The 24265-nt window shown below is 38.0% G+C and overlaps 1 protein-coding gene across 1 annotated transcript in view; it reads left to right on the forward strand.

Moving 5' to 3' along the window:
• The window catches only part of Tnpo1 (transportin 1), an 80791-nt gene extending 68036 nt beyond the window's left edge, over window positions 1–12755 (forward strand). Inside the window, exons 19-25 of the mRNA XM_041663220.1 lie at window positions 2263–2361; window positions 2547–2642; window positions 5352–5427; window positions 6284–6383; window positions 7829–7903; window positions 8701–8842; window positions 11158–12755. Coding sequence (XP_041519154.1) covers window positions 2263–2361; window positions 2547–2642; window positions 5352–5427; window positions 6284–6383; window positions 7829–7903; window positions 8701–8808 — 554 coding nt within the window. The 3' untranslated portion in view covers window positions 8809–8842; window positions 11158–12755. The remainder of the gene's footprint in view (window positions 1–2262; window positions 2362–2546; window positions 2643–5351; window positions 5428–6283; window positions 6384–7828; window positions 7904–8700; window positions 8843–11157) is intronic.
• Window positions 12756–24265: the final 11510 nt, after the last annotated feature.

The following is a 24265-nucleotide window of genomic DNA, read 5'->3' on the forward strand; positions in this document are numbered from 1 at the left end:
TCACAGAACAGAATATAACAATCTCATTTGATAGGAATATACTTTCCCCTGTTTTCTTTTGCTTTTTTTTTTTTTCCTCTTTTTGTCTCATTTGTAGCTTTTACTGGCCTAGAACTTACAGAGATACACCTGCTCTGCCTCCCAGTGCTGGGATTAAAAGTTGTGTACCACCACACTCTGTAGAAATATGCTTTTTGAATCAGCTATTTATGGATTTTAAGTAATTTCAGCTATCATATGTTAAGTCATTGTGGTTTTGGTTTAATTCTCTATTATATATAAGTATATATTTTTATTTGTTTTGATCTTTGAGACAGGGTTTTTCTGTGTAGCCCTGGCTGTCCTGGAACTCACTCTGTAGACCAGGCTGCCCCCAAACTCAGAGATCTGCCTGCCTCTGTCTCCTGAGTATTAGGATTAAATGCATGCAGCTCGACTCCCTTCTTCTAAATTATAAAACATTTATTATGTACACAGTGTTTTACCTGCATGTGTCCCTGCAGGCCAGAAGATGGCACCAGATCTCATAACAGGTGGTTGTGAGCTACCATGTTGTTGCTGGGAATTGAACTCAGGATCTCTGGAAGAACAGTCAGTGCTTTTAACCACTGATCCATCTCTCCAGGCCCTATAAAACATTCATATGAGATGCTGTTCATACAAGTGTAACAAAGCTGTGTTGTCAGTGCATGTTAAACCATGTTTCCCATGCATTGCTGTCCATAGTCACAAAGACCATGGAATTTTTTTTTCTTTGAGACAGGGTTTCTCTGTAGCTTTAGAGCCTGTCCTGGAACTAGCTCTTGTAGACCAGGCTGGCCTCGAATGTCTAGATCCACCTGCCTCTGCCTCCCGACTGCTGGGATTAAAGGCATGCGCCACCACCGCCCAGCTGACCATGGATATTTTTAAATTCAGTATTTCAGAACCTGTTGCATGGAGAGGGGTCCCTTTGTTTGTCCCAACTGCCTAGCTAGCTTACACCCAAAATAACCACACAGAAACTGTATTCATTTAAACACTGCCTGGTCCATTTGCTCTAACTTCTTGTTGGCTAATACTTACATCTTAATTTAACTCATTTATATTAATCTGTGTATTGCCATATGACTGGCTTGCTGGCAAGATTCTACCAGCGTCCATATCATGCAGGAGATCCATGGCATCTGCCACTCTGTCCTTACCAGCATTCTGTTCTGTCTACTCCGCCTGTCTATGTTCTGTCCTATCAACTGGGCCAAGGCAGTTTCTTTATTCAACCAATGAAAGCAACACATAAACAGAAGGACTTTACATCAAGAACCTATCTCTAAATCTCTTTAATTGTTCTTTATTGCTAAAGGGATCTGAGATTTTGTCTTGAACTTACTGATGTTCTTAGTGTACTGACCACACTTCTGGTGTTGTCTAACATGCACTCCATTCCTCTGTATTAGCCATCAGCTAGGACATAGGTCCAGAAGCCAAACTTCATTTCAGTTCCAGGGTTTGGAGTGTAGGCTTGTGGGGTTTCTTGTTTTTATAGATGGTTTTATATGCTTTTTTAGTTTAAAGATTATTTGTATTTATGTTCATGTGTCAGTGCAGTTAAGCATTATGTGCATATACATCCAGGGAGGTCTGAGGGCACCTGGATCTTCTGTAGCTAGAGTTAGACCATTTGAGCCAACTAATGTGGCTGCTTGGAACCGAATCTGGATTCTTTGGAAGAGTAGCAAGTTCTTTAAACCACTAAGCTATCTCTTTGTTCCCAGTTTTGTATACTACTTCAGAAGGTAACTGGAGACTAGTTGTCCCTCTTTTTTTGTTAATGCTTCCAACTATGGTGGTTATTAAAGAGATAGTGGCTCTCACCCTGGAAGAGTTTTGCTGTCTGGGAGTGTTTATGGTATCTAAAGACACTGTTTAGCTTAAGTTAGTATGACTGGTATTCATGGGTATAGACATACACATTTCAGGCAAAACACCCATACACATATAAGCTAAAAGTAAATGTAGGGGAGCTGCTACCTGAAGTGTACTTAAGCCTTATATGAAAATTCAGTAGTCAGATATTATCTCTTGTAGTTTTTAAAAAATACTAAAACTCCTTTAAAGAAATATTTTTGCATATTTTTTATCAGTTTTAGTATTGCCACTATAAAGTTTCTTTCATGATAAAACTTATTTTTGCCTGGATTTCCTTTAAAAGTAAGAAGTCTGTTGACAGGTTTACCACATAGCCTTATTTTATTATTTTGTTGTTATTTTTGTTTTTCCCAGCTGATTTCATGCCAATATTGGGAACAAATCTAAATCCAGAGTTTATTTCAGTCTGCAACAATGCCACCTGGGCGATTGGGGAAATATCGATTCAAATGGGTAAGGTTATTTACCTCTGAGCTATGCATCATCCATAGGTGCCTTAATCGTTGTCATCAGTGTTCTGTGAGAGATCGGAGGGAGGAGGACTAGCTTGTGTCACAGTTATGAAGGAAGGAAAATGTTTTGTGATGATGTCTTAACATTTATTTCTTCTTATTCTCTCTCTCTGTGGTATGACCTAGGTATAGAGATGCAGCCTTATATTCCTATGGTGTTACACCAGCTTGTAGAAATCATTAACAGACCCAACACACCAAAGACGCTGTTAGAGAACACAGGTACCATATGAATGAAATGTTATGGTGAAGAGAAAATGATTTGCTTCTTAAGTTTAAATCAAGATGCGTAGAGAAACCAAAGCAAAGCTAACTTTGAAAATCCAGCTACTTGTTATTATCATGAGTTTGAATTCTTTGTAACAGTGTCCTAGTTTAGCTATGTTCCATAGCCAGTTTATAGGGACATTGAACGAACATTTTTCTACATATTCTCAAGTTCACTACCCTCTAATATGTATTCTTGCTAAGATCATTGTTGAGTCATATGAATTTTTTACTGTAAATTCAGAAAGTAACTGGGAAAAGTAAAGACATTTACATATAGCCAAAAATAGATTATAATTCAGCAACTAATTGGCTCAAAATATCATATATATTTTGTATTTTATCCTGAAACTTTTTTAAATCAGGGACTTAAGCAGTTCCTAGTGGGGTTTTTATTTTAGAGACTGTTTCTCTTCTGCATTTATATAAAGCATGTTGGTGTTAAAGAATGCCTTCCATACAATAGCACACATAGGGTGATTACGTCTCTTTTCTTCCACGCTCTCAGACAGTTGCTAATGAATATTTCAGCTTCGTTTCTGTTCAGGCACATCTTTCTTTATATATTGAGGTAACAATTCTAGCAGTTTATTCATAGTCAATGGGAGTCCTAATCACTATAGTAAGAGAAAGATTAAAATAAGGTCTTCCGAATATGAAAGTTTTCCCAGGCATTTTAATTTGGTATTTTTGAATTGCATAGTTTTACCTTCATGTAATTGAAGTTTGTAATGTTTATTGGTATGGAAGGAAATCTTTTGATTATGGAGCAGTTATCTGGCTGATTGACTGTATGGGTACTGTTTAGTTTAAAGTACATTAGATTTTCTTGCTGAAAAGTTTAACAGTCTATGTATAGAATGATTTTGAAATATTGGCAGATTTTTTTGTCTTCCTAGAATGCAGTACCTATACATGGCATTCAGAATGGAAACACTTGGTTATTATAAGAATGTCATTGACCCTAAAGACAAATTTTCTATTTATCTTTAAATGTGAATGCATAACTACAAATAAATGTTGAGTGTAATGTATACTGAAGTTTCTTGTGGGATATCAGCTGGCGGATGTCTTCCTTTAAAAAAATTGGCTTTGTTTATCAGATTATACTCCTGGCATGGCAATACCTAAGTAATGATAATGCCATTCAGGTTGATTAACTGAGTCAGTATGAGAACCACACAGGATTCGTTAAGTTTATTTTGACACAAGTGGCTATGTAAATTACTGACTTCATTCCTTACCCAAAAGAATGGGTTTTAAACTATTAAAATCACCATATGTTTTAGCAACTTACCATATTCTCAATATCTTCTGAGGCCAATTCCTTAGTGTGTTGTATTTGCTTTTTCCAACTAGTATATCCTACACTGAACTTTTTCAATGGACCATCATCTGCTTTCTCGCATGTTTCATTGGATTGTTCATACTTGCCTGTTTAATGAGAATGTTGCATAGTTTTGTGTCTTTTGAACATAGGTTTTCTTTCTCTTGCTTCATATGAATCTGCTGAATTTTAGTATTATCTGTGTAGTTTGCTTCAAGTAATCCTTAAACATTTTTCTTTACCCTCCCAACCCCACCCTTTTTTATGAAAGGTTAACCTGTAAGTTTTTGAGAGAACACCATTAAAGCACCTCATGGTTTGTTTTCTGTGTGTATATTTACCCGTTGTGTATGAATGTATTTATATGTATGTACCTTTGAACTGCAAGATGCAGTTCCGATTGCAGCTCTCTTAGTTCTTTGTACATTTATGGAATTCCTGAATTTTGATGGAGAATGTTTGCCCACTACAAGTTTTTAAAAAAAAAAAAAAAATGATGTACTATGCTATTATTTATTTTGTTTTAAGCCTTTTGTAGCAAAGATTGTTTTTTTTTTCCTATAGTCCATATCACCTGTCATTACAGTGGACTATCTAAATTTCCTTCTCTAGAGCTTTATCTCATATGGCTAGTGCTGTTACCTGAGTTATTGGAGATTTGTCAGAATGGAGTTTGATACACCGGAACGGCTTTTCAGTCTGTGCATTCGGTGGACACCATGGTACTTAATATCCAACAATTGATATTGATACAATCAACAAAACCCCATCAATTTGAGAAAAGTTAACTTAAATGTTACCAAAATTTGGGTTAATATCCCTAGGTGATTTTTAAAGGTTTTAATTACTTGTAAAAAGTGGAGAAATTTTGAATTAATGTAGCTCCAGAGATTGGTGTTTGAATGAACTTCATTTGAATGTAATCACATTTACTGCTAATTATTGGGGGAAGAATCCATGTTCTGCCATTCTGAGGGCTCTGAATGAAGATTCTGTAAGCCCACTCATGTTAATAGCTCATCTTTTTTACCAGTACTTGACACTTGGTGAGCAGGAAAAACACTTGATGGTTTTTGGTGTTCTCTCAATCTTTAGTTACTTTAATTCCTTTTGTTTTCCTTTTTCCAAGAGTATGCTATATATGTTGCTGCCCCTTCCATCAGGGGGTGGTAATAAACAGCACTGGTGAGATCTTATGTTTATTATCATACACAAATTCTGTTGGTTTCTGTTTCTGAGTTATTTGTTGTTTTTTCTTTATTTTTTCTCCTTCCCCCTCATTTGCTCATGTCTTGGTTGGCGTTTGGTGGTGTATAACCGTGATTGCGTTACCTTAGCAATAACAATTGGTCGTCTTGGTTACGTTTGTCCTCAAGAGGTGGCCCCCATGCTACAGCAGTTTATAAGACCCTGGTGTGTATTATTCAATCTTTTTTTTTAATTCATTTTTCTTCACTCTTTCTTTCTCTATCTCACTTTTAGATATATTTTCAGTTGGTTACAAAAATCACAATCCTTAATCATTGCCAACCATGTGACTAATCTTGTCCTATCAGGTTTGTGAGGTTTTTCAGTAGCATCGTCATGTATATTTATTTTATGTTGTGGCTAACGACTAATTGATGCATGGGATAAGATTGTCACATGCTTGCTGTGTTTAAAAGCTTGATTATACATAAAAGCATTTAAATATCCACCAGAAAAATTAAGATGCATGCAAATTTTATAAATTTAGGTTCTTGCATTATGTTTCTTTTTTAGAATTAATTTGGAAACTTGGATTGCATTAAATACACGTTTAAATTTGCTACATACAAAATCTTATTTGCTTGTTAATGTCAGAGTTAAACATCTACACCATAAGTGTATAGTAATAGTTTATATTGTGACAGTATAGCCTGTGTTCTGCTTCTTTCAATTGATAATCTTTTAACTCAAGTCATTTTCAGTAGTGTTTAATGGAATACAAGTCATAAAAAAATTTAAAAAATAATTTGGTAATATACTCTTTGTCTCAGGCTGATTAATAGATTAAGAAAAACCAGTTGTCTATTTTTATAGATTCAGTCTATTAAGAAAATGTGAATTTCACTGTTAATACTATTGAGATAAGATGGGTCAGACATGAGAAATGAAAGTCAAGCTTCCTGAAAACATAGTATAATCATTATCTCTATTGTGGTGCCTATTCCATTAAATACTGTCTATTAGCATTGTGTTGAACCTGCTTTTTACTTTAAATACTAAACTCAGTTCTGTAATTCAATAGGTGTACCTCTCTGAGAAACATAAGAGACAATGAAGAGAAAGATTCAGCATTCCGTGGGATTTGTACCATGATCAGTGTGAATCCTAGTGGCGTAATCCAAGTAAGATGTTCACGGGGGTTTGTTCTCAGTATTCTGTGTACTACATAAGAGATTTTTAAAGGAAAAATATTTTAAGGCTTTAATTCCATTTGTTTATTGTGCGTGGACAAACACATGCCATGGCACATGTGGGGGAGGGAGTCAGAACAACCTGCAGAAATCAGTTCTCTCCCTCCTACAGGTGGGTGCTAGAGACTGACCTCAGCTCTTTAGGGGTGGCAGCACCCCTGCAGTATTTCTCAAGTCTTACTTCACTAAGTAAGATAGTGATAGCAGACTGTTGTCTTCCACTGGACCAGGCCTTTTCATGTATGTTTAGAGTTCATTTATTTACTTTGTACATGCCTCCTGTTTATGGATATCAGTTTAGAGTTTGAACTTTAAAATAGCAAATAAAATAGAGTATTGAGTTATTTTTTTCAAATTGTTTTAAAAACTTGTTATTTATTCATCCTATTTTATTTCCTAAGTTTGTTATCTTTAGACATTTTTTAAATTATAGCTATCATTTTTAATATGTATGGATGTTTTACCTGCATTCTTGTCTGTACACCTTGTGTGTGCTTGGCGCCCTTGGAGGCCAGAAGTCAGTGTCAGATCCCTTGGAACTGGAGTTAAATATGATTATGAGTAGCCATGTGGGTTCTAGGAATCAAACCTGGTTTCTCTGGAAGAACAACCAGTGTGCTCCCTTAACTGCTGAGCCATCTAACTGCAGCCCCTCTTGACATTTAATTATTTAGTGACAGGTTTTATATATGGGAGTTCAATAAAAATTTTCCAGCTGCCAGTTTTCCAGACATAACACAGAAAAAAAAAACCCATTGAATTCTATACCACATGCTCAAAATACAAATACAGAACACATGTATGGAACCCTAAATTAAATACTCAGCATTCATTTGTTCCGTTGATTGGTTGGGGTTTTTGTTAGTTGGTCCTCTCTCCAGACCCTGGTCGGTTCTCACTGTGTATCGCCTGTGGGTGCTGAGATCTGAATTGAGGTCGTCTGCAGAAGCAACCAGTGCTCCTAACTGCTGGGCCATCTCTTTAGCCATGTATTTAAGGTTTTGTTTACTATCTCAAGATGGTTGTTAAATTTAATCCCCTTCGTCTATTTCAAGCTAGCATGTGGTATAAATTCAGGTTGATTCAGGTTGTTTACAATCTAGCTAGAACTGCCTTATTTTATTGTTGACTTTATCTGGTACTTTCAGACCATTTCTAATGCTAAATATTTCCAAGACTGGTTTGCTTTTGTTTTGTAAATTACAATTTGATATAAGTTACTAGGAGGTAATGAGTTCTAATACCTTAGTGGTCCTAGTTGACTTTAAATATTGGGGTTTTAGTTAAGTATCGCGACGAGCTCTTAAATTTGCAGATGTGTTTTACTGAATTCAGTAAAAAGAGTAGCAACATAAAATGCCTCTTGCTTGTTACAGGATTTTATATTTTTTTGTGATGCCGTTGCATCGTGGATTAACCCAAAAGATGATCTCAGAGACATGTTCTGTAAGGTAACTAATCAGCATTTATGACTGTTAATGCCTAGTTGAAACACTGGAGTTCCTCTTTATTTTAAATTCAGCTTCTTCAGAGCTGTATTGTGATCTCAACTCTTAGCAGAGAACCTGGCTTGATCTTAAGATCTAGAACTGGCTCGGGACAGTATTCTCCTAGTTAATAACACTGACTCATGTTGTCTTGTTATTGCAATTGTAGAAAATGGCTTGAAGTTCTCAAGATGAACTATCTTGAACAGAGTAAACCTTCACCAGTGCCCTTCACAGGGATTGAGCCTGTGTTGCTTTGTTAGTACTCCCTTCTGATGATCTGTGGTCTGTACTCGGCTGTAACAGAGGGAGAAATATAATATGCTTGAATCACTTGAAATTAGTGACTATATTTGCATTCAAAAGCCCAAAGCTTATATATTTATTTCTAAGTTGAAATAACCCAACATTCTTTAAAAAGAAAGAAAGAAAGAAAAAAAAAAGTTACCCAGTAGATAGGTTTTATGTTGTTTGGTTTTTACTTTTTTGGTTTTCTTTTTTTTTTTTTCAATTTAATATCAGAGATTTCTCAATATTATTTAGCAACATCATGTTGGTAAAGACATTTCCTGAATTTTAAATGTAAGGCATAGAGGGTAGTTTTGGTCATTCGTGGGGCCTAGAACTTAACTTACAACGTTTGAGATTTACTACTTTGAAATGGAAATCATAATTAAAATCAATAATGCTTGATTTCTGAAGATAAACAGATCTGAGTTTTTGTCTTTGTTCATAAGGTAATAGTCTTTCACTCTTTGCAGATCCTTCATGGATTTAAAAACCAAGTCGGGGATGAAAATTGGAGGCGATTCTCTGACCAGTTTCCTCTTCCCTTAAAAGAGCGTCTTGCAGCTTTCTATGGTGTTTAATCTAATACACTTAAGCTGCGTCCCAGAATTAGGGGTAAGTTACAAACTTTGGAAATTTTTAGAGTGAAAGTATTTAATGAATACGCCAGTCAAATAATGTCGTGTTGTCCCTCCATCTCCCCCATCCTCCAGGAGTCTTAGATAAGCAGAAATCCTGGTTGATGCACTGGTTTGACTCTATACATTATTTCATCCCTTTCTTGTTCTGTCTCCCTGCATGGGCGGCATTCTCAGTGGGTTCAGTTTTGAAGCCGTACCTTATAATCGTAGATGGAAGCAAGGACAAGAAACTTTGTGTGTTGTGACCTTTAAGGAAACAAATTTAGAAAATTCTGGAAGTAGATGACATTTAACACTCGTTTGTTAATCACTTAGCAGCTACCCAGAATTCTTTCAAAGTTGTTCACGAATTGGTCTCTTGGTTTGAGGAAATAGAGGGCCAAGTACTTGGGCCTCTTGGTAGTCTCTGTTCTCAGTTTGAGATAAACAGCTGTGCTCGCTAAGCTCTAGTTATGCTGAGGAGTAACAGTGTGGTATATAGTACGAGAACTTGGTGTGCTTGCCTTACCTACAAAGTTGACTTACTCTTTGGGGTTTTTTTTTTTTTGTTTTGTTTTGTTTTTTTGTTTTTCAAGACAGGGTTTCTCTGTGGTTTTGGAGCCTGTCCTGGAACTAGTTCTTGTAGACCAGGCTGGTCTCAAATTCCCAGAGATCCGCCTGCCTCTGCCTCCCGAGTGCTGGGATTAAAGGGGTGTGCCACCACCGCCCGGCTGACTTACTCTTTGGATAGTATAGTGAGCTAGTAAAAATTCTCCAGGTTTTGAACATGAGACTTACCTATCTGACTGGAAACCAGCATAGGACACGCTAAATGTGTAAAGTGTGTACTATACCAGATTGAAGTACCCTTTACATTACAAGGGTTTGGGGGTTGTTTCATTTTTTTGCTAGCCGCTCGTTTAATCTGAGCATGAAAGATTTCATTATCCAAGTTTCCTAACCTAGAAGAGAGTAGAAATGAGTTTATATAGCCTCAGGCTGACTAGACACTCTGTGAATTGTTCACTTTAGTTATGAATCCTCGGCTTCAGCATTTTGAAGTGTTTTATTTTTCTTAGGTCGTGAGAATGCAATAAAGGGGAATTACTTAGCTTTAAAGATTCCACATCGAGCTAGTGAGTCTTAAGTAGTTTGTCATTCTTTAAATTGGTCAGTACCTTTTATTCTTGCTTCTTTATGCTTGCATGCAGAAGCAGGAGAAAGCAGTTGATCATACTTCACTGATGGGTCCGTTAACCTCTGAATTCATACGAACAGTTAGAAGTGACCAGAGTGTGGCCTGAGTGGTTTGTAGTATTTTTGTAAAAGGACCACATATCAGACATTGGTTTATGTATTCTAGTAATCTTACTTAAATTTCTTATGTAACAATTTTAAAAAGTCTACATCAGCAAAAATGAAATTGCCTAAGAGTATACGAAATAACCAATAGGGTTGAAAGGATGACGAATTACAAACATCACAAAAATGGGTGTGTTAGACTGGAGAGATGGCTCAGTGGTTAAAGAGCACTAGCTGCTTAGAGGTTCTGAGTTCAATTCCCAGCACCCACATGGAAGTTCATAGCTGTCTGTAATGGGATCTGATAACCAATTCTGGCATAAAGCTGTACATCAGATAGAGCAACTCATATACACAATAATTTTTTTCCCCCCCAGGATTTTTGTTTTGTTTTGTTAGGCTTTTTGAGGCAGGGTATCTCTAGCTTTGGAACCTGTCCTAGAACTCAGTATAGATCAGGCTGGCCTTGGATTCACAGAGATCCTCTTGCGTCTGCCTCCTGAGTGCTAGGATTATAGGCGAGTGCCACTACTGTACATGTTAAAAGAAATAAATCTTTTTTTTTAAGATGATGGTGGTATTAAATCATATTTTTGAATATTATTGAATGTTCTGATCCCAGTAGGGTAAAATTAGAATTTATTTTCTTAGACATCGGATATTGTGATTTCATTTTATGAAAGTAAAGTGACATTATGCAGGAAATGTTCAGTTTGCGTGACACCCATTCTGCTAAAAGAAGTAAAGATAAATAACATGCAAAGCAGAATTTATCATATGAAGCACTATATACTGTATGTCCCCAGTGTTTGTTCACTTTCATATTTAATGCAGGTAACTAACTTGTTCAGTCTCACAAGAACATGGCATGCATGATCTTGGGCAATTTGTCGAATTTCCTAATTTCTTTATAGGTAAAGGTAGAAATGTTCTTTGACTGGTTTTGTGCTTCATTGGCTCTGAAAGAGAGGCAGGTATTAAAGATAAAATTGGTTTTGTTTTTTGCAGGTCCATCAGTCTTGGAGACTATAAGGGAGCCTCTGCACCCAGGGAAAATGTTACCCTTTACAGGGGGGAAGGGTAAACCAGTAGGGAATACAGTACAATCCCAACCCTACTGGGAGGGGCGGGAGGGAGGTGTTGCCGTCACTGTATTAAGTCGATGTTGGGAAATGTTTTAACATCTGGAGCCTTTGTGGGTGGAAATCTGTCTCCAATTACAACTCTGCACTGGATGTGAAGAAGCAAAAACTATTCAGTCTACTCACAGAACAGTACTTGCTGGAATATTATGGGGAATTGTACCAAAACAAGAACCACATAAACAATGCGTAGGGATAAGAAGGAGGAAAATCCCGTGGTCCACAACAAAGGAAACCTAAGAGTGGGAAGCTACAACAGTAAGGAAGCTTTTTTCATTAAAGGTTTTTATATAAATTTTCCCACGTTACGGGGCCTTGTTTTGCATGCTGATGAAGAACTACACAAAACTAATAGTTAAAATCAGCTTGCCTCCCCTAGTAGAAGCAGGTTCTTGGAAGTTACAATTTAAGGTACCCCCAAAAAGTTGGAAATAAAACAAAACAAATTTGAACAATGAAGCACCCTGTGAGATGCCAACGAGTCACTCCTTTTACCTTTGCGGGCTGGGCAGGGAGGGAGGAATAAATGGGGTCGGGGTATCAGACTAAAGGTGACATCTAATTTTACATTAAAACGTTAGTGGATATGATTTCATGGTTGTACTTCTTAGATTTAATTTCTAGGCCAACACGTTATCTTAAGGTGCAGTTTAAGGTTCAGGCATGCGCTCTGGCTCATAGTGATTGAAAGTGATGTAAATTAGTGGGACCGTAGCATGCTTGCATCACATAGAGTGCAGTTGGTATCCATTTACCTATGTTGCGCCAGTTTGGGTTGCAGTTTACCAGTTCAATAGCCCTGCATTAAAATTACTTTAAGATTTGTGGATTTTATTTTTATTAAGAATATAGATATATAAAGTACTGTAGTTTACAGCTAGGCCTTGAAATATCTTTTTAGGATCTGTTAGGAATAAGATTGATATTGTATTGTGTGTAACCTGCACAATGTGGAAAGCTGATATACCTGTGCAAAATCTCTGCCTCTGTGCTGTCAGTGTGATGTGCTTTCTGCATGGTTATATACTACTAGTGATTTTATCAAATTTCAAATTACATGGTAAAAGATCTATAAAAGGCTGCATAAATATTAGTTGGCACATAAAGACATAAAGACAATTGTAGAAGTTGAAACAGGATTGCTATATTTCAATGTTTATTCCCACTCAACATATTGCCTCTAAGCTTTCCTTTTTTTATTTTATTTTATTTTATTTTTTTGTTCAAAGCATGATCTTAAAGATACGTTTAAGTTAATGGATGTAATGCAGGGTTCCTACACTGTATTGGCGCATGTTGGTGGCCCTTTGTGCCCTAAATATATGCACACAGGGTGCAAGTTCAAAGCTACAGAGTGAGAGTTGGTTTGGATCCTCTTCATTTCATTTGTTTGGCTTTTCTGTTATTTTCCCCCTCTACTTACATGTATTCCTGTGAATAAATCCTTGTTAAGTTAACCCTTTACTTTTCCTTCCATGTGTATTTTCTTACATACTGTGAATGTGAAGACCCTAACTGGTACACTTGATCTTATGTCCATATGAAAGTGCGAGTCTTTATTAATTCGGATTGCCTGAGCAGTGTGTATCCCATGATGATGAAGGAAAATGGAGAGTTTTGGGGTTTTTTTTGTTTTGTTTTGTTTTGTTTTTAGCTCTGCTGGTCAGAGATAAAGCCACGCCTTTCCATTTTTCAATGCTGCATATTTAATCTGCAACAAATTGTTAAGCCATAACAGACTTTTTATATTTTAATTTGTCACCTTTGCATTGCAGGATAAATACCGAATAACAGTTTTTAGAAGCAGTTGCTCCTCTTTGCATGGTTCTGTTCTCTAAAAGTGTTGACTGATAAGGCCATTGCACTGAAGTGTGAGCTGTGTGCGTGTGACTTTATAAATGCAGTTTCAAAACATTTCACATGCATGGTAGCATGCAAAAAGGTTTTAGTTGTTGTGTATGTGTTTGTTTTAACATGTTCTTTTACCTTCTTTCCTCCTATTTTGGCTTTGCAAATTTCAGTCTATAGGGCCTGAAATAAAATCATCTAAAATGCCCAATCTTTGTTAATTTCAAGCTAGACTCAAGGGTGTATGGCATTTCCTTTTTAATACAGTTACCCTACAGAGAGCTCAAAAATTTGCTTCTTGGGTTGGCTTTAAAGCTGGAGCAGAATAACTGTTTTATCCTTGGGTTGTATATGCCATGCAGTGCTTCAGATGCTTTCCAGAACTTAACATAGGAGGTTATGGTCTTGGATAAGTAGCAAATAAGCAGCCAGATTCGTCTCTTAACATAATAAAACAAATATAAAAATTTCAATAAAGTTATATGGACCTGTGATTAACAATTCTGTATTAAGTAAAAGCAATATTGTCACCTGTCTGATTAAGAACATGTTTCCAATTTGGCAGTTATGCAGCACAAAAACAAACAATATTTAGTTTTGTAGTAAACAGATTTGTTTCTAAGTTTAATAACTTTATAATAGAAAATTAAGTAAATATGACCGACAACCTAAGATTAGGGGCATTTTCTAATGTAGTTTTCTTGTTGAGGCTATTGTTTCTTCCTAATTATATTTCAGACAACATAGTATAGCACAGGAATTTGCAGAAGCCATGTAACTTTTTTGTTTTTTTGTTTTGTTTTTGTTTTTTGTTTTGGGGGGGGGGGTTTGAGGTAAACGCTGAGTTAGCATATATTGTTTTGATGAACGTAACACATCATGGGATATATAAATATATATATAAAGCAACTTAATTCTTGTGCAGTCTTGATAGCTTTGAATGTTGACTGAATGTCTGTGAGATCGTGCGTTTGTCATGGTTACATTCCAGTGTTTCTGCCTCTTGGCATGCTTAAAGCGCGGCTTCCTCCGCCTGCTCCTTTCACACTAAAATGCTGTTAGTGTGCTCAGCTACAGAGCTAGCCGCTGCTGAGTGATGTAGATTTTCTACTTGAATATTTTTATGTTGTAGGAACCTCAGGAGGTCAGTGTTTACTGTTTTATATATGCCTTCTTTTCCTGTTTGAGCTTCTCTCTTTGAAGGATTCTAACAGAACAAAAGCTGCTGATCAACCTAAGTTGGAAACAGAAAGTGTGTCTAGTAGCGTTTAAGAGCATACGCGGCAGTTCCATGTTACAGCCCATTAGTTAGCAGTGACTTAGTGCCACAGGTGTTCATTTCTTCAGGAAGTAATTTTGCTTTTTGTATTGTCTAATCTCTTTATGACTTCATACTGTGTAAGAAAAATCACTTTTGTATTGTTTGTTGGTTATTTCCAAAATAATCAACTTGTAAATATCCTTAGAGCCAGTTCTGATGCTTACATTATTGCTACTTGATTTTGTTATGCAACTTAGATTTCAGATCTTAAAACACTTAACCAAGCCATTACATCTTAAAACAAAACAAGTAGCATACATTTTGTAATTAACATTGATAAACACTGTGATTTTTTTGGTTAAGACTTTTTCATTGATCTGAATTGCTTAAATTGCATATATTGTAAAATAGAGTCAGATGTATATTTTAAAATAATTTCAACTGACTTTCCTCTTACTGCTTTGTCTACTCAGTTATGAATATTCAGATACAAGTTTTATCTCAGGTGAATATCCTTGTATCATTTTGCTTTGGTGACATGTTTATAAAGAAAGATCATCATACTTAATAGTCTTGGGAGGTTTGTGAGTTGTTTTTGTTGTTGTTGTTTTTTATGTATTTTATTGATAATCTTCCCAGTTAGTCTGGTGTTCCCTCCCTCCATCCCCCAATTGTTCTATCAGACTGGAGCAATACAGAAAGCTCTCCACATTTAGTATGCAGATTTATCTGAAATTGAGTCAAGTTTGGTTCTCCTCTTTTCCAGACTCTCAAAATACAAAAGTGGAACCTTTTCTCCCTTACATAAAATTTTCTGCATAGTTGAGGTGCCGGAATTAAATTATGTATTAAACTCTTGTCTCAATTTAACACCTTTGCAGTGAAGAACATTTTTTGCTTCATATAGTTAATTATATTCATATTGAATGTATTAACAGATGCCAGAGCAAAAGCATTCTTCCCAAGAGAAGAGTGTCGTGCACACCTAAAACCCTGATTCCTTCCTTTGCTAATACTACAGGTGCACACAGATTTGCTTACGGAGTTACTTTTGCAAATATTACAAGGCAGGGAGACACTAATTGTTGCTGCTAGTACTGTTTAATAAAGTGAGTAAGCATTGGAATCTAAAAGGAAAATAGGTTCTTGTGGTTAACAGCCTGGGATAATTGAGAAGGAAAAAGAGCAGTAGCGGCCTGTGTTGGTAACAATATTATCTAGTATCAATACCATACAGTAGCATTGTATATCAACTAGTGAGTGCACTTTGTAGTGTATTAAATATGGCAGTGCTTCTAAGGCCTCTTTCAAGTTAAGTTTCACATGAAAGTTAGTTTCTCTTACCTGTATGCTTTCTGGGTAAGTAGAATCTAGCTAGCTTCAGGCTTGATATAGATCTTCTCCCTGTTGGTATTACGTATATGTAGATAATTCTCAATGCCTAATTATTATACTTATTCAATTGTAAGGTATACGCTTAATTACAGCAACTGCTTTTGTGGTTTGTATCCCAGAGTGTATTGTGTTGAAATAAAAAGATGCATAGCAGCTGAATGTAATGTATGCATGACTTAGAGGGAAGTTAAAGCCGGTTTTCTTTTCCCCACCTCTGTACATTAAAAACTAAGCCAAATCTATTTGCCAATAGTAGATCACTAATTACAAAGCCAGTAGTTTGTCTTTTAGTAGGAGTTTTTGTTTGCCATAAGTCACTCTAACTGTGGCTTGGTATTATGCAGGATTATCTATTTCACAGGTATAGTCATGTTGCTCAATGCCTGCTGTAACGTGGTTAGCCTGTAAGGCAGTGCTGTCCCTCCTGATGTCCACCAGGTTCCACTATATTTTCCTCTTACCTTTTTGTCCCTGCTTTCCTATGTGGATATATAACCAAACTGAACTTCATTGGTTTTTTATGGAGATAATATTAGATAATACTGTGTAATTAATTTTACTCAATAGATTATCATCTTAAGAGATGCTTAAATGTGGTAAATCACTTCATATTATGAAAGTTTTACACTTAATCTTCATGCTAATGTTGGGTGCAATAACTTAGTAGTACTTGCTTAGTTATGAATAACTGGATCTTTCTGCTGACAACTTAGGTTGTATGAGTTATGCTTAAAAGCTTTAAATCTGATGTTTCCTGTACCTGCCACACTATGTTAGAAATGTGTCCTTCAAACATCCTCCTGCAACTTCTCAAACTGTACTCAATTGATATTTCTTGAAGTCTAACTCTGTGCTAACAGATCTTCATTTTAAATAGAATACGGTTTTAATTTTTGATAAGCTGCTGAATTTTAAAGAGAGTTTTTTGGGGCCACCAAATATTTTGGATCATGCAGAGAATATATATTGTACTGTAGTAATTTTGTATTTACATTTGTATGATGTGACATGATAGACGTGAATGTTAATCACTGCTTGACTATGTTAATAAAGTTGTTTAACTATAGATGTTGCACTCTGATTTTTAATGGAAAGAAATTCTTTCTTTGTCTTCCTCCATTTTGTGTCCTAATAGATTTGGTGGGGTTTTGGGGGGTGGGATTAAAGTGTTGTGTGATTTTTATTGTTTTTGGTTTTGTTTTCTCTATCTTACACATTAGTGAGCTATTGTTATCCAAGCAGCCTTTTTTTTTGGATCACGTACTACAGAAACTTTTGCCTACATTTTAACTTAACTACTATTAATGCTTTTCAACTCAAGCTGCAGAGGATAGATGCAATAACTGCTTTGCCAAAGGAAACGAATAGAGGTGACCCTGTGACATAAAGAGCTAATCATAGGGAAGACAGTGTAAAAGTGTCCTGTTGTAGCTCTGCTCCTTCAGAAAACTGAGACTTGTGGTTTTGGAAATTAACACTTTCAAGTCCTTTCCTCTTTAGGCTGTAATCGACAACATAATTACATATTACCAATTAAAATGTAAATATATTGATACATCTAGAGCCTGCCTACATAACTGTAAAGTGCTCTTTTTAACCCAAGTATAGAACATTTTAGAACAAGAAGGGGCCTGAGGTGAGTCATTACAGCCCAGAAACTTACAAAGTGAAGCTTGGGTTTCTTGACTTTTGTTAAAAATATTTGACGGAAGCTGGGCAATGGTGGTGCACGTCTTTAATCCCAGCAATCGGGGAGACAGAGAGAGGTGGATCTCTGTGAGTTTGAGGCCAGCCTAGTCTACAAGAGCTAGTTCCAGGACAGGCTGCAAAGCCTCAGAGAAAGCCTGTCTTGAAAAAAAATTGACGTAACACAATTGTGTTGGCGAGGATGAACTATGCATTGGAACTGAGATACAGTGTTCTCTGAAACACCTGGCAGAAGGAATTCTAGAGTGCAGAGTTGGGGAGAAAGGAGTATAGGAGTCAAGAGGGGTCAAGGACACCAAGGAAACCTACAGAATCAACTATCCTGGGCTCACAGAGACTGAACCAACAACCAAGGAGCCTGTGTAGGACTGAGCTAGGCACTCTGTACATATGTTATAATTGTATAGCTTGGTCCTATTGTGGGTTTCCTACAGTGGGAATAGGGGCTGTCTCTGACTCTCTTACAGGCTTTTGGGACTCTACTCATATTGGGTCACCTTGCCCAGCCTTAATACACGGGGAGGTGCTTAGTCTTAATACAGCCTGATATGCCATGTTTTGTTGATACTCAACGGAGACCTGCCCTTTCCTGAACAGAAACAGAGTGGCCTGGGAGGTAAGAGAGAGGGAAAACTGACCAAGTTGTAAAGGAAATAAATTGATTAAAATTGAAAAAACAAGAGCCCAGAGTGTGAGGTTTGTTTTGTGGAGATGTTCATTTTAATCTGCCCGATCATTAGTTCAGGTTCTAATTTGCTTCCTAAGGAAATTGTTCCAGAAGATGACATCTTGACATTTTTAGTGAAACTACAGTCAGCAGCTTTATTCAGTTTTTTATTCAAATGATTTTTTTTCAGTTTATATGATAGGCATATTGATAAGCAAGTAAATAGGTCATTCTGTTTCTGAACATTTAAAGTCTGACCTTTAAAGAATCATGTTCTTATTTCGGGTTGTGGTTAGAATGGCACTGGAACCGTACAGGTCTTCGGGTGGGTCTTCTTTATCGTGCAGCTGACAGCAGGAGCTACTCACACTGTGACTGTCATTTGAGCTCCTTTGTCTGACTTCCTGAAATGTCCCCTTAATTACTACAGTTCACAGGTGACCGTCTGAAGTTGAGTAAAACTTGATCCACTGATAGTGATGTGAAGATTGTTCTAGTTGTCACTTTTAGATTTTTGTCCCAACCTCATGAGTTCATTTCTACAAGTGTTACAGGTATCTTACTGTGACCATTTCAAGTATTCCCCGTCAGTATTGGTAAGAAGTGCATCAATGCACTCAGGAGACAGAGGCAGGAGGATTTCTGTGAGTTCAAGGACTACTTTTTTTTTTTTTAAAAAAAAAAGAGGCCCTTTCTCTAAAAAACAAAAAATAAATCTAAATGAATTTTGTCAGTAATTTGCTGTTAATACTTCTGAGTACATAATTAGCGAGGAGAATTTCTGCACTGTTTCTAGGCAGTGCTGTCTGCAGCCAGACTTGTCAGCTGATGTAGCTACAACTGTCCTCTTGGTGTGCGTTCAGATGTTATTTCTGGACTTTTCTGAGCGAAATAGTGATGAATATGGAGGTGCTGAAATACTTGGCACACATTTGCAGCAATCTTTGTGGGACCGGTAGGCCATTGCAATCGTAGTAGTTAGGTCACCCTTCAGTCTGCAGGTTTTCAGAGCCAGCCTACAGTGTGCTGTAAGTTGTAGCTAATGGCATGGTTTCGAACATCAGGAAGTTTTATGTATGAAGTATGTTTTCATATTGCAGATTTAACTGTTACCCCAGTCTTACGTTGCAGACACTGTTCCTAGTCCCATGAGGTTTCGTGTGTTGACAGAGAGTTGTGTAAAATAGTGTTACGTGGTGGAAAGTGCTGGTATAAGAAAGGAGCTCAGGATGTCAGGGCACTGTTTTGTTACTTGAGCTGAGGGGAGATCAAAGTAGGCCTGAGAGGATGTCATTTGAGCAAAAGTGTGAAGGAGTGAGGCTGTTGATCTTGGGGAGATTATCTCAGGCAAGGGAACCATGCTAGATGGCCTGAAAGGCTATGCATTTGGGTAGCTCCTTAGTGTCTAGAGCAAGGAGAGAGAGAAGGTCTAAGAGATTAATGAAAGCCGAATGGGAAGGGCTCTGTAAGACTTTGGGATGGAAACTGATGCAACTTATTGAAAATGCTCTATGGCACTAAGGTCAAAATGAGTTTGAGAGGGGGATGCTTTTGTGGTCAGGGGAGGGTTTGAACCAGGGTAGTAGTGGAAAAATTGGAAAGCAGTTGGCTACTTAGGTATGTCTTAGAGTGATCAGGGTTTGACAATATACTGAATTGTGTATATTGTAGAGAAGGAAAAAAAAATCACAGATGGCTTGTGAGACCTTGGGCATGGCAACAGCTGGAAGGACATAACTACTGTTAGCTGGAGGTGTTCATGAGAGTAGAGAACGCATTTTCAATAACAGGCAGATACCTGCTGAAGATGATGAGCTGGAAGTTTTGTATAAATGGAAGTTCAAATCATAAAGCTGAAAAAATATCTGAGAATGATGGCAAAGGAAATGGGAAAGAAAAAAAAAAAACCTCAGGGACCAGACTGAAGCATGTCAGCACTGAAGCTCAAAGGTGAGTAAAGAAAGCCCGAGAAGTGGGGGCCTGGAAAGATGACTCAGGTTAAGAGCTCTGGCTGCTCTTGCAGAGGTCCAGTTCAACTCCGTGCTCTCAGGTGGTGACTCACAGCTATCTCTGATGCCATCTTCTGGTGTGCAGACCTACATGTAGACAAAACTCAAACATAAAAAAAAAAATCTTTAAAAAAGCAAAGAACGGAGAAGCATGGTATCTGAAGTTGGGGTTGGGGGAGTCGAGTGGACTTTGCACTCAGCAGTATAGAAGGGATTAGTTTTGGTGGGCTTTTTGAGAACTATAGGAAAGATGATGCTCCATCTCTCCAGGGACTCTTAAGAGACCTTGGGTTTCCATTTTCTCAAAGTCAAATTGGCAAGTGAAGTCTTCAGTTTTGTGAAATTAAGTTCAAAAATTTAGAAACGTGTGAAAAGCAAGTGGCCTGAGGTCACTTTGAAGTCCACCTCCATAAGATTTGCCAAATGTTAGCTGGAGAAAGTTATTTGAATTCATGGAGTCAGGCAGAAAATAAGTCACAAAGGGAGAAGAGTCTCCTCTTCTCGAGCTGCGGTAGAGGGATTCCTCTTGGGAATCAACAACTACAGAACCGAGCTTGGAAACGTCTGAACATGAAACCACTGTGCTCCAGTGGACAAGATGAATTATCTGACTAATTGAGGGCAAGGAAGTTGGGTTTATAACTTCACGTTCCACCAAAATTCCTGATTTGAAGATACTGAACTTTTTAAATGATTTATGTTCATATTATGTTTATTTTGCCTGTGTGGTAACCACACTGTATGGGAGAAGTGCCCACTGAGCTAGACGAGGCATCAGATTCCCTGGAATGGGAGTTGGGGGTGGCTGGGAACTGGGCTCTTGGTCTTCTGCGGGCACAGCCAGTGCTCTCAACCGCTGAGCCATCTCCAACCCCTATGTTCATCTGTTTAAAATGATCGTAGTGTAACATGGCATCTGGGACAGCCCCCTCCTAAATAGTTGATTTTTTCAATAAGTTAATTATGCATAATGTCAAAATCCTCAAGTTAAAAAGCTCAGCAAGTCAGACAACCAAGTAGAAAGGCTGGCGAAGGGGACTGTTTCTTTTTAAGTATTAGTAGGTCTAGGCCAAGTGGTGGTGGTGCACACCTTTAATCCCAACACTCAGAAGGCAAAGGCTGGCGGATCGTTGAGTTCCAGGACAGACTGTGAAGCTACCAAGGAAAAATGCAGTGTGAATGCTGTGTAATGATGTAGAGGAAATAAAGACAAATATGCCTGTACATGTTGAGTTCAGATTCAGTGCCCATCATCAACCTTCCCTTCTTAACCTCACATGTCTCCTGTGTTCTGTTACCCACGCCACCTCCCTTAAAGCCTCGTTTTCTATCTCATGGATGTTTTTCAAGTTTCCTGGTCTCTACCCAAACTACCCCACTAAGTACTATGTCCTGGATATTAGAAGCTGAAATCCACAGAGAGAAAAGATGTAGTTGAGTCTGTATTACCTTACTATATTATTTTCCAATTCCATCTGGGTTTTTTTTTTTTTTTTGCAAATTTTACTTATTTATTGCAGTTTTTCATTATCCGTTTGTGTGTCATAGAGATACCTGTCTGTTTCTTGCTGCTCTTACCACAATAGCAAAGAAATGGAACCAGTCTTAATTGTCCACCATCAGATAAAAGAATTGAACTAGTAAGGGCATCCCATTTAATGAGCTGAAATCCAACCCCAGTTTGGTCACCTGAACACTGACAGAAAGTCAAGTAATACTACTAAACAGGAAAAGTATGCAAGTGGGAGAGTACTGGGTATCTTCAAGTTCTCTAAACTGAAAAATAAAAGTCTGGCATGCATTGCCAGTGAAAGACACCATGGGCAAAACTGAAGCATTTACTGCTGATGCAGGCCAGCTACAGTGGAAGGAGTCTGCCCTTCCTCATTAAAGCTGGACGCTTAGAGCCACCAAAGGTGACACACAAACCTGGAGAACCATCATTCTCTAGAATGCCTACAAACAAGACAGGAGTTAGAAAATGTGGGGCAACTCGGCCATGGTGGTGCACACTGTAGTCCCAGCACTCGAGAGGCAGAGGCAGGCGGATCTCTGTGAGCCTGAAGTTAGCCTGGTCTACAGAGCAAGTTCCAGGACAGACTCCGAGAGAGAGAGAGAGAGAGAGAGAGAGAGAGAGAGAGAGAGAGAGAGAGAGAGGAGTATGAGGAGTGCAACAGTACATAAATTCAACTTCAGGCCAGGCAGTGGTGGCGCACACCTTTGATCCTAGCATAGGCTTGAACTCTTGAGTTCAAGGCTAGGCTGGTCTACAGGAACTAGTTCCAGGACAGGCTTCAAAGCTACTACAGAGAAACCTTGTCTCGAAAAACCAAAAATAAATAAATGAATAAATTCAACTTGAGAGAAGAGTTTGAATAGCTATGCATATTTAATGCCATGCATTTGCATAATAAGCTTAAAATAAGCAGATGCTTTATAACAAACAGGCCTAGTTTATGTAGTAATGTGTTAAGATTAGTCAACTCTGCCAGGCAGAGAGGACTCACACTTTTAATCCCAGACAAGGCAGAGGCAGGCAGATCTCTGAGTTCGAGGCCAGCCTGGTCTTCAGATCAAGTTCCAGGACAGCCAGGACTACATAGAAAAAACATGTCTTGAAAAAAAGTACAAAAATTAGTCAATACAGTGCACATTGAAGTTGCAGCATAAAAGTTTTCTGCACTTTCACGCCACGGCAAACTGAAATATTTAGACTATTTAGCACTTGGATACAGGCCCACTCTGAAAAGGAAATGGTTGGGAATTAGTTACTAAGTAACTTTTTTTTAATGTGTATGCTCCCAAGTACTCAAGGAAGACCAGGAGAGAGTGTGGCATCTTGGAGCTGGAGCCATCTTTCCAGCCCCCTTCCCCCATGAAGATTTTATAGCTTTGAACTGATGCTGAGTTAGTTCCTGGTACTACCTCTTGTCTCCCCTACCAGTAGAATCAGCTATTTCTTCAAGGTCCCTAGATTTTGGTTTTTGTTCATTTGTCTTTTAGCTCAACAATTTTTGTAGATTTTATTTGTAAGAGAAAACAACGGCTGGACAGTGGTGGCATATGCCTTTAATCCCAGCATTTGGGAGGTAGAGGTAGGCAGTCTGGATTTAAGGCCAGCTTGGTCTACATAGTGAGTTCCTGGACACCTAGAGCTACACAGAGAAACCATGTCTTCTCAAAAAAAAAAAAAAAGATGGAGAGAGAGAGAGAGACAGACAAGGCAGGCAAGCTGTAAAGCTGTAAATCTCAGCAGCTGCCAGGAAAGGGAGATGAGAGAGAAAGCGATGTCATCTGCAGTGGAGGTTGACCAGAATGAGGGCAAACATGCTTAGCCTCTGGCCAGTACCTAGAAAGGGGAAAAGAGAAGTTGTGTTACTTCATGAGCAGGCTGGTGGCATGCAGGCAGAATAAATATCGCGGTGCTGCCTGATGGAGAGAGGTGTCTCCCCACTTTTTCTTTTAGAAATTGGTATTTAGGTGGTGTTGAGTGTGTTCACTGTTAAGGTCATGTTTTTTTCTCAGTGGAGAGGAATTGCATGTACACTGTCTACTTGCTATGAATGTTACCATACTAAACATAGCTTCATGTTGATGTCTTCAGCTGTGATCCCCTCTCATCTCCCAAATACTGATGACCTTTCTCTGCAAATAATAAACTGGCTCATTATCAACAATATGTGGTGTTATTTATGCAGTCCTAACAATCTAGACTCAGCTACTGTGATGAGCAAATGTAGGAACCAGATCCCAGTGTTTCCAGACAGTACCTTCTGGATCGAACCTCCTGCTCTCCAGCTGGAGCAGAAGCTCCCGAGGGCCCTTAGGCTGCTCAGCTGCTTTTCTCAACACCCTAGCTCAGGATGTGTACTTGAAATATATAAACTCATTTGAATCTGCCTTTCATACATGGATCCCACCACCCTTGGTTTCCTGATTATAAAAACACACAGAGCCAGGAGGTGGTGTGGTGGTGTCTTTTATCCCAGTACCCAGGAGGCAGAGACAGGCAGATTTCTGTGAGTTCAAGGCCAGCCTGATCTACAGAGTGAGTTTCAGAATAGTCAGGGCTACATAGAGAAGTCCT

This window comes from Microtus oregoni, unplaced genomic scaffold, assembly GCF_018167655.1.
Source record: "Microtus oregoni isolate MIOR12 unplaced genomic scaffold, Mior012 000014F_ref0000157, whole genome shotgun sequence".
Taxonomy (NCBI): domain Eukaryota; kingdom Metazoa; phylum Chordata; class Mammalia; order Rodentia; family Cricetidae; genus Microtus; species Microtus oregoni.